This window comes from Sceloporus undulatus, chromosome 1 (assembly GCF_019175285.1).
Source record: "Sceloporus undulatus isolate JIND9_A2432 ecotype Alabama chromosome 1, SceUnd_v1.1, whole genome shotgun sequence".
NCBI classification, from domain to species: Eukaryota; Metazoa; Chordata; class Lepidosauria; order Squamata; family Phrynosomatidae; genus Sceloporus; species Sceloporus undulatus.
In genome coordinates this window covers 253,347,311-253,363,864 of record NC_056522.1, presented here as the reverse complement: position 1 = coordinate 253,363,864, position 16,554 = coordinate 253,347,311, and the positions used below count along the sequence as shown (strand labels likewise).

Genomic DNA, 16,554 nt, shown 5'->3' with positions numbered 1-16,554 from the left:
CAACTATTCTGACCCTCTTCAGTAGCAGAAGAAATCAACTCCACCCACTTTCTATCAGAATTCAGAAATAATGTAATCAGTCAGAGCTACTGATACCACTGGTAAAGTATAAGTCCACTGTGTCAAACACCAGCATGAATAAAGTGAAACCCCACCCTTTGACTCAGTATCTGGATTTTGTACCATCAGTATGAGTGGCTAAAACAGCTGAAGACGAGAGAGTGTCCTCATTTCTCAAAAGATCAGATGTTTATGCAATAAATCTTTTCTTTATCCACTCAGGTCTATCTTACTCAAACACACTCCTGGCAAAACTTTCACTGAAGAGTACACAAGACTCTTATCTTAGTTCTAAAGGATGCTTATCTTAAAACAGACCTTTCTATTCTATTCACAGCTGATTTAAACATTTAGAAAAAAGCACGTGGCATAGGCTTCCTTCAATTGTATAAGTAGGTGGAGGAAAAGTAAGTTACATCTCTAACTCCCATTTCAACAACAAGCTGTATAAAGGAGCTTATAGTATGTGAAGAAATGTCAGGTTTATCCACAATGGACTAGTTGTCCATCAACAGCATATTTGATTCAACAGATGTTACTAGTACCAGGAAGACTAACATTTCTCTGAATCTTAGAACTGACTCTGTAACAGAAGACAGCAAAGGGGATATTAGTTCCACAAGAGTGCCTTCAAACAAAAAAGCCCATTCAGCAGAAAGAATATAGAAGAACATGCATTCTCATAGTTCTCTCTTCTAAGCACCACCTCTTCCCAGAACAACATCCTTGTACTGCACTTTAATTTTGCCTTTCGTACAACAATCTTCCCTTAAAAGAAAAGACAGATACTTCCCTCTCCCCACCCATGCAAGTATGACTGTACTACAATATCAGAAAGTTTATGGACTACTGCTTCTTCAAAACACAGGAAAACGAACAATGGGTGTATGTCCTTTATTGCAGGTGTGCTTCGGTGGAGTTGGCTGGTTAGGATGTGTTAAGGTTGAATTAAGTGCTCCATCATCGGTACAAATAGTCAGCTTGGATGTTAGCAGCAATCTCAGCTTCCCACTTGTCACCATTGTTGAGTAGCTTCTCTTTGTTGTATAGAAGTTCTTCATGTGTCTCAGTAGAGAACTCAAAATTAGGACCCTGCAGAATAAAGGAAAAAAGCATGTTGTCAGATCAGTCTGCATTACCGCCCCCACCCCTGTCCACAAAAGCAGGGGGCATGTTTTACTCTATGAGTAGACCCATCTTCCAGAAACAAATCCAAAGTGGGCAACTCAAAATATTAATCTCAACATATTCATTCTAGCCTATTCACCTCCACAATGGCATCAACTGGACAGGCTTCCTGGCAGAATCCGCAATAAATGCACTTGGTCATGTCAATGTCATAACGCGTAGTCCTCCGGCTGCCATCAGCACGGGGTTCTGCCTCAATTGTTATTGCCTGTGAAGAAGAAAGAGGCACAATACAATAGCAGGTGTCATTCTACATATCAGAAGCCTGGTCTGAAGGCTGGGGGAAGTAAGGGAACAGAATGACAGAAAGCAGAATTCAGCTGTATTCATACTATAGACGAGAAGGGACTAAGGTCTGTGGGGACTCTGGCAGAAAAGAACTCTGGCGGAAAAGGAGAAGATTTGTTTAGCAAGGATGTAAATCTCTGCCCTAAAAGGAGGACACTATTTCAAACACAAACTCCATAATGGATATTATTAAGGGGCACAATCAATCACTGGATTTGGTAACTAGTGGTAGGGAAAGTATTTCAGATTAACTGAGCAGACACACATTCTCACAGTTCAAAAGGAGGTCACAGGGACTAACAGAAGCAAATCTGCAGATCTAACAATCCAGTGAAGCTTACCTGATTCTTAAAGGAATAACAGTGTGCCTCCCAGGTGGATTGCAAGCTTCCAAATGTTTATAACTTTCATCTCTATGCTTATAACTTTTGCACTGAATTCCTGCATTATGTGGGAAAAACAATCTCTATCAAATCAGAGAAGAAAGGGGGGACAACAGGGGTCTCACCTGAGCAGGGCATACAGCCTCACAAAGCTTGCAAGCAATACACCTCTCCTCTCCAGATGGGTATCTGCGCAGGGCATGCTCCCCTCGGAAGCGGGGGCTCAAGGGACCCTTCTCAAAGGGATAGTTGATAGTGGCAGGCTCCCTAAATAAGTAGCTCATGGTCATAGCCAAGCCTGAAGAGGATAGCAAAACAAAATATTATTAATTGAAATCTTATGTTGATTTCACTACAAAGTTCTGGGCAGAGCAACTACAGAGTTAAATTGTTAAAAAGACTATCTAGCTAATGTCCAAACAAAAGCACTATAACTGAAAAGATTTAATATTATAGCTGTTTCCTGGAGTGCTACAATTGGCTGCTTGCCCATTCACCTTGGGTAAGTTGCATTTACTACCAGGGGGCATGATCAATCATAAAGTGCACCCAGCATGAATCTCCTTCCCACCAGCTGCTGATGCTACTTCCCAAGGAATTAGCCATCTAACAGCAGAACTACCACAGTTGCCTTTACAAATTTCTTTATTTCCTTTCTTCCTTTTTAAGATAGAGTAACAGTGCACAAATTCAGCTAAGATAACATGACACTTTATCACAGCTTCCAGTTCAAAGTCTTCTGACAGAAACTAAGGAGCACTGAGGATGCCCACCAGAGTGTTGAGCTGTATTTTCATGTTGCAGCTACTCACGCCATTGAGATAAAAAAATATTTTATTTTGGTGTTAAAAGGCTAGGTCAGGGTCCTTGAATGCATCTGCAGTGATAGAAGTACAAGAGCAGAAAGCAAGTCTTGAATTTAAATAAATACATCTGGCAGCAACAGGAGGGGCAGTGGGTTAACGAAGACTGTCATCATTATTACAGATAACAGTAGGTTATTTGCAGCATTCTTTCCAAGGCTACTCACACACTGAGATGAAATTGGTACTGAAAAATTACTAGTTGCAGTCAGCCATGGCCAGGGCACAATCTCATTCTCAGTCCCACCATGATAGACCTTCTGGAGGGTGTGAGGACAGGAGGAGGCAGTCGGTAATCTCTGCATATTAGATTCTCCGTTCCCACTTAGTTGGTTTACTCATTGCCAAAAGACAGACTTTCCTCTCCTTACTTCCAAGCATCCCCATCATTGTCTTAATCCTACCACTGTCCTCACCTCGGATAAGTTCTGTCCACAGGAGAGTCTGTGCAGCTTTGTCAGTGATTGATTTCATGTCTGTTGCCTCCTCCCTTGCATTCACATATTCTGTTGGGGAAAAAGAGATGAACCTTGCGCTGTTGCTTCATAGAAATCTCAAATGCTGTAATGTACAACAAGGGATCATGCAATTAACAACCAAAAAGATCTCCTACAGAAACTCTGTAAACAAGGACACTACACATTAAAGTTCCTGGAAACAAAAATTAACTTCAAAGTAAAAATGTTCATGCCCTTGATTATTGATGGGAAATTTTCTTGTCTGCACTATTATTATTTATTATTTATTGGTTTAATTTATAGGTTGCCTATCTCCTGGAGTGGGACCCAAAGCAGCTCACAAAAATAATCAACTAAAATCTAACAATAACATTTTTAAAATAATTTAAAATCATCCCATTAAAACAGTATGACTATCATTTTAAAAGCATACCAATGTTAAAAATAAACACACACATCCAAAAGAAGCCTTTCTGCAAACAATTACATATTAAAAGCCTCATATTCATTCTTAGGGATATCTGTGAGTTTTCATAGGAAGGTTGTCATGTGATAAACTTGCATAGTGTCCCTTCCTGAGAGACACAGAAAGAAAACAGCGAAAGTACAATGGAACAACTGCTACACTCCTAGAAAAAGATCTCCTTGCTTAGAATCATAGAGTTGGAAGAGACCGCAAGGGCCATCCAGTCCAACCCCCTGCCATGCAGGAAATCTAAATCAAAGCATCCCCGACAGATGGCTATCCAGCCTCTGTTTAAAAACCTCTAAGGAAGGAGATTCCATTACACTCCAAAGGAGTTTGTTCCACTGTCGAACAGCCCTTACTGTCAGGAAGTTCCTCCTAGTGTTGAGGTGAAATCTCATCCATTGTACCGAGTCCTAGTCTCTGGAGCAGCAGAAAACAAGCTAGCTCCCTCCTCAATATGACATCCCTTCAAGGATTTAAACAGGGCTATTATATCAACTCTTAACCTTCTCTTCTCCAGGCTAAACATCCCCAGCTCCCTAAGTCATTCCTCATAGGACATGGTTTCCAGACCCTTCACCATTTTAGTCGCCCTCCTTTGAACATGCTCCAGTTTCTCAACATCCTTTTTAAATTGTGGTGCCCAGAACTGGATGCAATATTCCAGGTGGGGGCTAACCAGAGCAGAAAAGAGTGGGACTATTACTTCCCTTGATCTAGACACTATACCACTATTGATGCAGCCTAAAATTGCGTTGGCCTTTTTAACTGCCACATCGCACTGTTGACTCATGTTCAATTTGTGGTCTACTTGGACTCCCAGATCCCTTTCACACATAGTTTCATTCAGCCAAGTGTCACCCATCCTATATTTATTTCATTTTTCTGCGCTAAGTGCAGTACCTTACATTTCTCTGTGTTTAAATTCATTTTGTTAGCTTTGGCCCAGCTTTCTAGTCTATTCAGGTCATTTTGAAGTTTGATCCTGTCCTCAGAGGTATTAGCTACTCCTCCTAATTTGGTTTCATCTGCAAATTTGATAAGTATACCCCCAATTCTGTCATGCAAGTCATTGATAAAGATGTTGAACAGCATTGGGCCCAGGACAGAGCCCTGTGGGACCCCACTGGTCACTGCTCTCCAGGATGAAAGGAGCCATTATTGAGCACCCTTTGGGTTCAGCCAGTCAACCAGTTACAAATCCATATAACAGTTACGTTGTCTAGCCCACATTTCACTAGCTTGTTTGCAATAATTATAATTCAACATGGACTTTATTATGTACTTACTGTAGGAAGCTCTGGGAGCTGTGTTGCTAAGATGACGGGCAAGACTCAGGCACATTGGAGTCCCTAAGAAGCAACAGAAAAACTAAGCAATATACCAGAGAGAAACAGAGATGCTTGTTCCAAATGCCCAAAACAGTACAGTGAGTACAGGAACAGTTCAACTCATGACCTCTGCCAAAATGTCTAAAATCCTGACCCACATTCTTTCTGAAACAGTCTTATAATTAAATTCTAGTCTGCTAGACAGAGGCAACAAGAAACTGCATGCAGGTAAGAGCACAGAAGAAGAATGGGCAACCTTTAGCTCTCCAGATTTTTTGGCCTATAAACTCCATGAGCCAGACCCAGCACAGCCGATGGCAAGGGACTGGGGGAGTTGTAGTACAAAACATCTGGGCAGCTAACTGTTCACTACATCTAGCATAGAATTTGATGCAGATGAGTTACCAGGCTAATAACACAGAGCTAAAAGTGCTGTTCATGAAGAAAAAGATCTCTCTTTATGGATAGCCCTTTTGGGAAAATGTAAACAGCAATAAAGCTTTCCATCCTATTCTACTATCCCCAAGAAGATTGAGAAATAATGATCTGGTTTTCAGAATATTACCATAATTGGTTTAGAGAACAACTGTAAAACAACCAGCAAAAGAAATTAGCACACAGTCAAGCTGCTCACTGTGAAAAATGTCCAGTTTGTTTCCACACTGGCTAGCCCAATGCCTATGGGAAAACCTACATGCAGGGCATGATAAAAACAGCTGTTTTTTATTCTGTAGAAACTGATTTTTAGAGACAATGTTTGGCCATCATGACTAGTAGCCTTTGATAGCTGCATCTTCCACGAGTCTGTCTATTCTCATTAGCATAATGACATTCTGGGAAGCAAATTCCAGTTTGACTATACAACTATGTGAAGTAGCACTCCCTTTTATCTGTCCTGAACCTCATGGGATCTAAAATACACAAAACAGTGATACCTTTATCGGACCAGCCAAAATGTACAAAATACATGTAGCAAGCTTTTGAAGGTTTTTCTTTTTACCTTGTTTTTCTACACTATGTATAATTTTATACATCTCTATCAAATCAATAGATTCACACATGTACTTCAGAATATAACTACAAAATTAATTCTCTAGAGAAGTCTTTTGTACATACAGTGTGCCTGCGTCATACATGGACGCACTATACGCGGCTTTCAGCATACGCTGAAAGCCGTGCAGGAGCACGCAGGACGCAAGGGGAGGCGCATCCCATTTACATTAATGGGGCGTGTGCCTGTGGCGTGCATGTGCCGCCACACCGCCACCACATGCACAAGCCCAATTACTTTCAATGGAGCTCAAGCATACACTTTTTTTACGTGGGGGGTCCAGAATGGATCCCCCGTGTAAAAAAAAGGGTGCACTGTACTTTCAAAACTATGCTTTACCACTTTTGGTTATTTTTATTACATACTGAAACTTTTTGAAACCATCCTTCAGATAGCAAAGCAATGTACTAACTAAAACAGTGAGAACATGCCATTCTAAGAAGTACAAACAGGGTTGTTTATATCCAGCGAGATCAATAAACTGGCCAAAGCACATGAGTGGAGACAATAAGGATATCACAAACAACCCAACTGCCATTTCATTTTCTTCACCATGCATAAATATGCACAAAATCTGATACTGTTCTCATATGCTTTACTGTTGCCACCCCTAACACCTACAATAGTGGAGGGCTACCCAAAAGAAAAACACTCTCAAAAAAGACACAGCTACCATCTCAAGATGCATTAGGGATGTTATTTAAAATTCCATAAAGATGCCCAACTTTATCATTCACTGACACAGCTAGTTGTCTTTTCCCCACTAGAAAGACTGCTTGCTAATAAACAAATACAGTATACAGTTCTTCTTGGATCCAGATACTAGCTGTTCATCACAGAAACCGGGGGAGGGGGACAAAGCTGGCAAATAAGAGATGCACCATTACTATTTCACACAAATCAACATAAAGTATAAAATGGCTAGTAGCATTTCTTTCTATTGCACTGATGTAGATGCTGACATGGAGTTAAAACTAGACATTCCACCTTTATAGAAGACAACACATTGGCTATCCATGAGGCCTTTGTGTATAGATACAACAAAGTGTTTAAGATATCTTCACCAACTGTGCCTGGTTCACCAGTAAAGCCTAAAAACTACTTACTGATAAGGTGTCCTCTAACTGGCATCATCATCTGCTTAGAATTAGAAAGCATCTTTGCTTCACATATGGAGCCTCATCTTATGGATGAATACTCTGAAATAAATCTCACTTGGTTAAACAGGGTTTCTTCCCAAATAAGCTGGTACAGGCTTCAAGACCTCTTAGAAACAGTATTGTATAATATACTTTACAAATCTTGTTTATTCATACATCACAGATATTAGTTACTTGTACATAATGCTACTGTAAAGAGCCAGTGTGGTGTAGTGGTTTGAGTGTTGGCATATGACTCTGGAGACCAGGCTCATTCCCACTATGATTGCAGATCAGTTTATATGACTGTTATTCCCAGTTCTGATCCTAGTGTGATCAGTTTCAAGCGTGATGAAGCAAGGCAAATACAAAAACAAAACAAAACAAAACCACTCTGACACTAGTTCTTTGGAGGTTCTTTTGGAAAGAGTAGATTCTGGAGCATGTTCAACAAGTGGGAATGACGGATGTGAATGGTACCATTTTGGTGGGGAGGGACTAATGGCAGAGGGGTGTTTACCATTGCTCCTCAGTTTTTGGTAGATCTACCATCCCCCCCCCTTCAGTGCTACCTTTTGACTTTTGGTGTGACCTATGGGTACAAACGCAAGTAGTTGCAAAACCAATGAATTGAATCTTCAATCAATTTATTTTTTTAAAAAAAATCTATAAATGCCATGGAGCCCTTTGAAGGTTTCAGCACTGTGCCTCTAAGCACCTCTTTGGGGAAAGCACTTCCTGAGTGATGCCCAGCCAAAAGGCCCAGTGGCTACCAGTACCCTCTCCTTATCCAGAGCCTGGGCTGTCGCTTATGTCACTGATGATGTACAGATGATTGGTAGGCATTTTGAAGCGGTGCAAACTAGTGGGGACAACAATCATGCCAAAAAAGAAGCAATTACAAGGACATAATGAAAAGATCTGCTTTCATAGTAGGAACGACGGACCTTTTGGAATCAATTTACTAACACTGAGCAAACAGGAATCCCAAACCAGTTTAAATGTAAGTGGGAATGAGCCCCCAGTTTGGCCACAAAAACCACTGGGTGACCTTGGACAAGTCACATACTCTCAGCCTCAAGGGAGTATAATATCTGGCAGGCATGGTTTTACTGGGGGATGAGAGGGATGGTCTTGGATTGTTAATTTTAATAATAATAATAATAAAATTTATTTATGTTTCCCCGCCTATCCCAGTGGATTGAAGCGGGGTTACAGACTAAATAACTTTTAATTTTATATGTTTTAAATTTTATATTTGTAATTTTTATATTTTTACAATTTTAATTGTACAGTTTTAACTGTTGTGTTTTATGTATGTTAGCCGCCTTGGGTTCCACTTTGGGGAAAAAGCGGGATAAAAATAAATAAATAAATAAAGCAATTGCAAACCTTTTCTTAGCAAATCTTGCCAAGAAAACCCCATGATAGGTTCACCTTAGGGTTGCCATAAGTCAGAGATGACTTGAAGGCACACAACAACAAAATGTCATTGGAAATTTTGGGGCTAGGCAGCAACTTAAATATGAATCATCCACATGAGAACTCAATACATTGTTCATGCTACCATAATTACTCTTTACACATGTCTTTCAGTATAATTTACATTTTAAATACATTAATCCTAAAACATCAGCCATTTAGTAATACTCCCATTTTACAAGTGGGGAGGAACTACTAACAAGTAATGGCTAGGCCTAGGTTCAAAACGTAGGTCAAAGCCAACATCAAACCCCAGATATCTCTCTGCTGCAAGCTACCTGTTCGGGAAACCTGGCGCATCATCCACAGCACAGGCATTTTCAGCTTGAATCTGGGATTCCTCTGAAAAAGAAAAGAAACAAAAAATGCTGATAGTTTTCCTGGTTGGATCTGTTATTGTTGGGTTTTTTTAATCTAGAAGAGTAGAGCATGAATCCTTTTAGCTCTCCAAACTAAAGTAAGACCACAGAATCAAATACTCAATGGTGAGTGAACACTCATGTAAACCTAGGGATGCCATAACCCGGCGGCCCCTGTGACAAACCCGCTTTTGGGGGCTCCCTCCTGGTCCCGGTCCGCTTTGGCCCCTAGCCCCCGGTTCGGCCTTCCCCTGCCTCCTCCCCGCCGTCCTGCGCGGCTGTGTGCCACTCTCCCCGCCTGGCACACTGGCGTAGCCTAGAGAGCAGGTCTTCAGGACATCTGCCACTCAGAGCTTTTGCCCGCCCACCTTGGTATATATGTCCTGCAAGAGGCCTTAATTTCCAGGTTACAGTGAGAAAAGAAAAAAAGGCCATAAATCATTCATGTTTCACTGGGAGTCTAAATGCCTCATCTTTTAAATGTCTACCACTCAGTATTGTTGTAATTCTTTATCACAGGATCATTTTTGAGGCCCTAAACACCTTTACTTGGAATATGCAAATTTCTCCCGAAGCTGACCAATGGGAAAGAAGCAATCAGCCCCCCCTCCACTTGGGTTGGTTTTCAATGGTTGGTGAAGGAAAGATTTTGCCTTGCGTGTGTAATATAGAAGGTTTGGGTACAAAAGGCTGCAGAAATAGTTTGACCCCCCCAAAACATCCATGGCTCAGTGCTATGGGAGATCTGGGAATTGTAGTTTCTTGTGGCACCAGAGCTCTTTTGACAAAAGAGTGAATGGTCCACAGAGGAGCGATTGCCTGGGGCAAGGCCCTCTTGCCAGCAGTGAGGAGGCTGCGATGATGAGAGAAAGCAGGGGCTCCTCCTCGGATGGTCCCTGGCCACTCCCCTTGGCTCCCTCCTCCTCCTCCTCTCAGAGCTCATTCACACTCCCTGGCTTTTCTCTCCCCCCCCCCCTCTGCACTTTGAGACCCCTTTAACTGCCAAAGCTCAATGCTCTGGAATTTTGGTCTCTGTGAGGCATTTGGCCTTCTCTGTCAGAGAGCTCTGGTGCCACAATAAACTACAATTCCCCAGGATTCCATAGCACTGACCGCCCTGGCAGTCCAAGCAGTGTGTTTTGGACACAGAGTCTCAACATGAATCCATCCTAGCTTTTATATTTCTCCACACACGGCAGGAATACCACTAATCAGGCTAGGGAATCCTGGGAATGCTCGTGTTGGGAGACATTGAGACTTCTCTGTCCGTGAGGCTCGAGCCACAATATACTACATCCCAGGATTTCCCAGCACTGAGCCGTCTCAAACTGGACCATTTCGTCAGTGTGGATGCACCTGGGGAGGAATTTGGGCACTGCAGTTCAACTACGTTTTGGAGGGTTATGGACTCCCTGTCAGAGATAGCTCTGGGGCCAAAGTGTCTACAATTCCCAGCATTCCCCAGCACTAACCAGGACAGTTATACTCTCAACGGATTTATTCCTTCAGTGTGGATGCAGCTTTGGTGAGGAACTCTGGGCATTTCAGTCAAGCACTTGTTTTATTTCTGCTAGTGATTTTGGATAGCCAGAGACAAGGTGACCAGGCATCCTCTTCCTTTTCCAGGACATTTCCTCTTCTGTCACATTTCAAAATGTCCTCCATTTGGATCATGGCTAAGAAGCATTATTTTAATTACATGGTGTTTTTGCTTTTATTTTTGGCCATGTCCTACATTTTTTGCTTGGGTGCCCTACATTTTGGTGGTGAGGGCCATTGGTCACCTTGGTCAGAGGCTTTCCAGGGGTTTAACTGCCATTCTGCTCTGGTGCTGGAACAGACCACCATTCCCAGAATTCCATAGCATTCAGCCGAGGCAGTTAAAGTGGTCTCAAACCGATTATTTCTCCAGTGTAGATGCAGCCCAAGCCTTTTGCCTCTCTTATACCTGAGTTTCAAAGCCCAGCCCTGGCACCACAAAAACTACAAATCCCAGGATTCCATAGGATGGAGTGATGAGAGTGAAGCAGTGTGGCAGCAGCCTAAGTGTGCTTAATGCAGTTCTTAAATGGTGCACCTCTTGCCTACAGAGTCTCACAAGACTTTTTTGTTACAACTTGTACCCATTAACTCCATTTCATGTCTCTTTATTTAGTGGGAGGAATACAGACAAAACAAGTCAAAATGAAGGAAAACCAAAGATCCTTGACCAAGTACACACTTCTGAGAAGTATACTTGGTTAGACACCTGAAACGAGGGCAAATCCACTTTTGTTTAACCATGTTCTATTGCATAGCCATGTTAACCCATGTTCAGTGTTAAACCCAAAGGGTTTGGTTGTGGAATAAGCCTCTGAATATGCAAGGGCAATGTTAAAATAAAGCCATGTTCAATGCCCAAATGTGCTGTTTGGATGGGGGAAGGGGTGGCCACAAAGGTACATACATTTCTGCGATCTGTCTATGAATTGTCAAAATGTCCTCCATTTTGATCATGCCTAAGAAACATGCATTTATATTAACATTTCTAAAAAAGCCTCAATTTTTCGCCATTTTAAAAATGTGTCCTACATTTGAAAATGTTGTCCTGCATTGTTTGTCCCGGTTTGGAGGTCCTGACTATTGGCAACCCTATGTAAACCCCCAGGTCTATTCTGTCAGGATTGAGAACAGGATTCCAACTAATGTTTTTAAATATGGCTGACTAATCAAGCTGATTATTAATCAAATAAAAGAATGAAAAGAAGGAGGCAAGTAGGGGCAGATGGACTGCAGCATGATGAGAAAAGCTCCATCTTACACCAGAGTGGAAGAGACATCCTCTAAACGTAAGATGCAATCTTAGTTTACCTGGGATAAACTCCACTGGATACTGTGTGTCCAGCTCCCAAGCATATATACATAGGATTGCACTGTATGGCTGCAATCCTATTGTTTACTGATGCAGGAATAAGCCTTAGGAAATCCAGTGCTACCTGGCTCCCACTCTGAGTAAGCATTCATTAATGCTGCACTTTTGATAAAGTCGTTAAGAGTGAGAAATCTTGCTTTGCAACTTAAACCATCAAATCATTAGACAGCTGCAGACATATGCAGAATTAATGCAGCCTGACACTACTTTAGCTGTCATGGCTCCATTTGGGATTTGTAGTTTGGTGGGGGCAGCAGAGATCTCTAACAGGGAAAGCTAAATATCTCATGAAACTACAAATCCCAAATTCCACTGCATTCAGCCATGGCCTTTAAAGCATTCAAACTGCCATTAATTCTGCAGTGTATATGCAGCAAAGATTATGGTGCAAATGAAATTCCAGGATGTCCCCAAGGCTAAAATACAGAAACTGAAGATTCTGGCATCCTGCCTATCCTAGGCCTAAAACATTCCATCCACACATTGTTGTTGTGTTCTTTGAAGTTGATTCTGACTTATGGTGAACCTAAGAGTCTCTAAGGTAGATATCAGCAAAATTATGCTCAAAATTCTGCAACATCACTCCAACCATACATGGAAAGAGAAATCCCAGAGGTCCAATCAGGGTTCAGGAAAGTAAGAGACACTAGGAACCACATTGCAAACATACAAGGCTAATGGAGTGCACCAGGGAATTCCCAAAGAACATCAGCAGATGCTTTATAGACTGTAGCAAAGCCTTTGACTGCATAGATCATGAAAGGCTATGCAACGCCCTTAAAGACATGGGAGTGCCAGCACATCTGAATCTGTACTCAAGACAAAAGGCTCCTGTCGAACAGAACATGGAGAAACAGAATGGTTCCCAATTGGCAAAGGGGTCTGACAAGGCTGTATCTCTCACCCTATCTGTTCAACTTGTATGTAGAACATATCATAAAAAAGCAGGATTGGACACAGAAGAAGAAGGAGTGAAAATAGGAGGAGGAATATCAACAATCTAAGGCACGGTACAGAGCACCAAAAAGGGCCCGGGGAGGCGCCTCTCTTGCTCCACAGCAGTCGTAGCAACCAAACTGTGCTACGCTGCTGCACAGCAAGAAAGGAGCGTGCATGGAAGCAGCTCATTTGTGGCAGCATACTTGCGCTGTGCCAAAGCACCAGCAATGGAATGATGACATGCCAGCAGCGCAGTCCCATTTGGACGCTGCACTGCTGGCACTCATCGCTGCCCGCACCATTTGAATGGTGCTGCGCCAGCTGCGGCACGCCCATGACATGCTAGGGTTGCAGGGCGTGTGTATGTCCTGCCCCAACAACCCAGCACGTCATGGGTGCACCGCAAAGGGCCCGTCTGTACTGGGCCCTAAGATATGCAGATGACACCATAGTACTAGCAGAAAACCTCAGAGGTCTGGAACATCTGTTAAGGAAGCTCAAAGAAGTGCAAGGCAGGCTTAATGTTGAAATAATGACCGCAGAGGACCTACATAATAAATTCAACCTAGACAATGAAGAGATAGAAATAGTAAAAGAGTTCTCATACCTTGGATCAAATACACTCATCCCTCCATATTTGCAGCATTGACTTTTATGGATATGATTATTCACTGATTTTGTTAATATGTTCTCTCTAGGAATCTCTAGGTCCTCCAGTGCAACTCTATGGTCACCTTTAACCAAAGTCGCACTGGAGGACCTAGAGATTCCTAGAGAGAATACGCTACTAGGCCTTTGTAGCTCCTCCAGTGCAATTCTATGATCAATGTCTGGCAGATGCTGGCCAGAGAGTTGCACTGGAGGACCTAGAGATTCCTAGAGAGAATACGCTACTAGGCCTTTGTAGCTCCTCCAGTGCAATTCTATGATCAATGTCTGGCAGATGCTGGCCAGAGAGTTGCACTGGAGGACCTAGAGATTCCTAGAGAGAATACGCTACTAGGCCTTTGTAGCTCCTCCAGTGCAATTCTATGATCAATGTCTGGCAGATGCTGGCCAGAGAGTTGCACTGGAGGACCTAGAGATTCCTAGAGAGAATACGCTACTAGGCCTTTGTAGCTCCTCCAGTGCAATTCTCATGATCAATGTCTGGCAGATGCTGGCCAGAGAGTTGCACTGGAGGACCTAGAGATTCCTAGAGAGAATACGCTACTAGGCCTTTGTAGCTCCTCCAGGCAATTCTATGATCAATGTCTGGCAGATGCTGGCCAGAGAGTTGCACTGGAGGACCTAGAGATTCCTAGAGAGAATACGCTACTAGGCCTTTGTAGTCCTCCAGTGCAATTCTATGATCAATGTCTGGCAGATGCTGGCCAGAGAGTTGCACTGGAGACCTAGAGATTCCTCAGACGTGTTGTCTCAGGTAAAGACATAGAGTTTAGGTTATCTGCAGTTTTTCCAAATTCCATGGTGGCCTGTTCCCCTAACCCCAGTGAATGTGGAGGGACAAAGTGATTGACTGGAACGGACTGCAGCCAGGAAACCAGAAGAAGATTAAAAAAGGGAAGAGTGGCTATGAAAGAACTAGAAAAGATCCTAAAATGCAAAAGTATACAACTCAGTACAAAGTTAGAATCGTACAAGCCGTTGCATTCCCTGTTACCATGTATAGATGCGAGAGATGGATAGTTAAGAAAGAAGATGGGAGGAAAATCCATTCATTGGAGATGTGGATGTGCTGGAGACAGATGCTGAGGATTCCCATGGACTGCTAAGAAGTCAAACAAATGGGTCCTGAGCAGATCAAACCAGAAGTCTCTCTGGAAGCCAAGATGTCCTACTTTGGCCACATCATGAGAAGAGATGACACACTAGAAAAGACAGTATTGCTAGAAACGGTGGAAGGAAGCAGAGAGAGAGGAAGGCCACATGCCAGTTGGATGGACTCTATTAAGGAGGTCAAGGATTTTATGGGGTTGCAGGACAGAGGTCTAACAATAATAGAATTGTAGAGTTGGAAGACACAGCAAGGGCCACCCAGTCCAACCCCATTCTGCCATGCAGGAACTCTTAATCAAGGCATCCTTGACAGACCTCCAAGGAGGGAGACTCCACTACACTCCTAGGAAGGAGTATGTTCCACTGTCGAACAGCCCTTACTGTCAGGAAATTCCTCCTAATGTTCAGGTGGAATCTCTTTTCCTGGAGCTTACATCCATTGCTCCGGGTCCTAGTCTCTGGAGCAGCAGAAATCAAGCTTGCTCCCTCCTCAATATGACATCCCTTCAAGTATTTAAACAGGGCTATCATATCGCCTCTTAACCTTCTCTTCTACAGGCTGAACATCCCCAGCTCCCTGAGTTGTTCCTCATAGGGCTTCATGGTTTCCAGACCCGTCACCATTTTAGTCGCCCTCCTTTGGACACATTCCAGTTTCTCCACATCCGTTTAAAATTGTGTTGCCCAGAACTGGACACAATATTCCAGGTGGGGCCTGACCAGAGCAGAATAGAGTGGCACTATTACTTCCCTTGATCTAGACACTATACTTTTATTGATCCAACCTGAAACTGCATTGGCCTTTTTGGCTGCCGCATCGCACTGTTGACTCATGTTCAACTTGTGGTCTCATCCACAGGGTCGCCATGGGTTGAGGGTGGCTAACAACAACAAAAGGTGAGCCTGTCACAGGGTTGACAAGATTCGTCCTGGGGGGGGGTGCCTCTGCCTTCCCCTGAGGCTGAGGGAGTGTGACTTGCCCAAGGTCACCCAGTGGCTTTCCATGCTCTCTCCCAGGGTCCTAGAGCAACGCTCCAGCCACTAAGCCACGCAGGCCCTCCCCTTAAAGCGGGCGCTATTAAAAAGCCGACTCCTGTGCTTACGTCAACCAGAGCAGCAGCGAGGGCACAACGCTGAGAGGTGCTTTGCAAGGAGAGATGAAACACTGGAGGGCTGCCCTCACTTGGGCGGGGCCAACCGGGACTCCGGCCTGAAGTGACGCCAAAGCGCTTGCACGCATGCGCAGCGTCCTCTGCCCTCTTCTCATTACCCCTCAAACTGCTTAGGGCGCTTGCGCAGTCATCAGCCTAGCCGCCACGACGCATGCGCGTACCCTTGTCCTCTGTACTCCCCCATGAAGGTCCCCAGCATCGAGTGGATGCGAGGACAGTCTCCTCTCCCTTTGCCTCTGCACTCTCCTCCCAGGAGCCTGGAGGGACGGCGAGGCGTGACGTCACGCCGGGTCGCGAAGAAGGAGAATAAAAAGGACTCACCCCCGAAAACGGCGAGAGGGAGCCGCGCGCCGCAGAGCTCAGAGCCGCCGGCAAGGAGCGACCACTAAGGAGCCAATCACTGCGAGGCTGAAGATTCATTGGTTGAAGATGCCCAGTGGGAGGCGGGACTTTCTTTGAGGTTCGATGGAACGATGGGAAAGGGCGGGGTAGTGACGTCTATTGTAGCAGCCGCTGATTGGCTGCGCGGGAGGTTAAATTCCGCCTGGATTGGCGCAGCTCAGTTGGGCCTCTGCGTTGAAGGGTTAGCAGTTGCCTTCATCAAGGCACCTGTTTGAGCGAAGAACGTTGTGGAGAGAGTGAAGGACAAGGAGTCCTAGGGATCTGCCAGGCAGGGATACAC

General features: G+C 43.7%; 1 protein-coding gene across 2 annotated transcripts; it reads right to left on the bottom strand.

Moving 5' to 3' along the window:
• Positions 1–783: 783 nt before the first annotated feature.
• NDUFS8 (NADH:ubiquinone oxidoreductase core subunit S8) lies at positions 784–16,341 on the bottom strand. 2 transcript variants are annotated; one of them, XM_042477965.1, is made up of 7 exons: positions 16,194–16,341; positions 8,991–9,054; positions 4,999–5,061; positions 3,199–3,288; positions 2,045–2,217; positions 1,328–1,456; positions 784–1,152 (listed from the first exon to the last, which is right to left on the bottom strand). In XM_042477965.1, exons 1-7 carry the CDS (start codon positions 16,290–16,292, stop codon positions 1,021–1,023), a joined length of 750 nt encoding a protein of 249 aa, XP_042333899.1. In that variant the 5' UTR covers positions 16,293–16,341; the 3' UTR covers positions 784–1,020. The 2 variants fall into 2 exon arrangements, with proteins under 2 accessions (XP_042333899.1, XP_042333909.1); XM_042477975.1 differs by lacking the exon at positions 16,194–16,341 and adding an exon at positions 15,804–15,918.
• Positions 16,342–16,554: the final 213 nt, after the last annotated feature.

What these genes read in the sequence shown, in the direction of transcription:
- NDUFS8 (XM_042477965.1), bottom strand. Translation starts at nt 16,292, where the DNA reads ATGAATCTTCAGCCTCGCAGTGATTGGCTCCTTAGTGGTCGCTCCTTG. An exon ending in GCGCCAGGTTTCCCGAACAG is followed by an intron (nt 5,062 to 8,990) that starts GTAGCTTGCAGC and finishes GTTGCTTCTTAG; the next exon opens with GGACTCCAATGTGCCTGAGT. An exon ending in GTGGACAGAACTTATCCGAG is followed by an intron (nt 2,218 to 3,198) that starts GTGAGGACAGTG and finishes TATCCTCTTCAG; the next exon opens with GCTTGGCTATGACCATGAGC.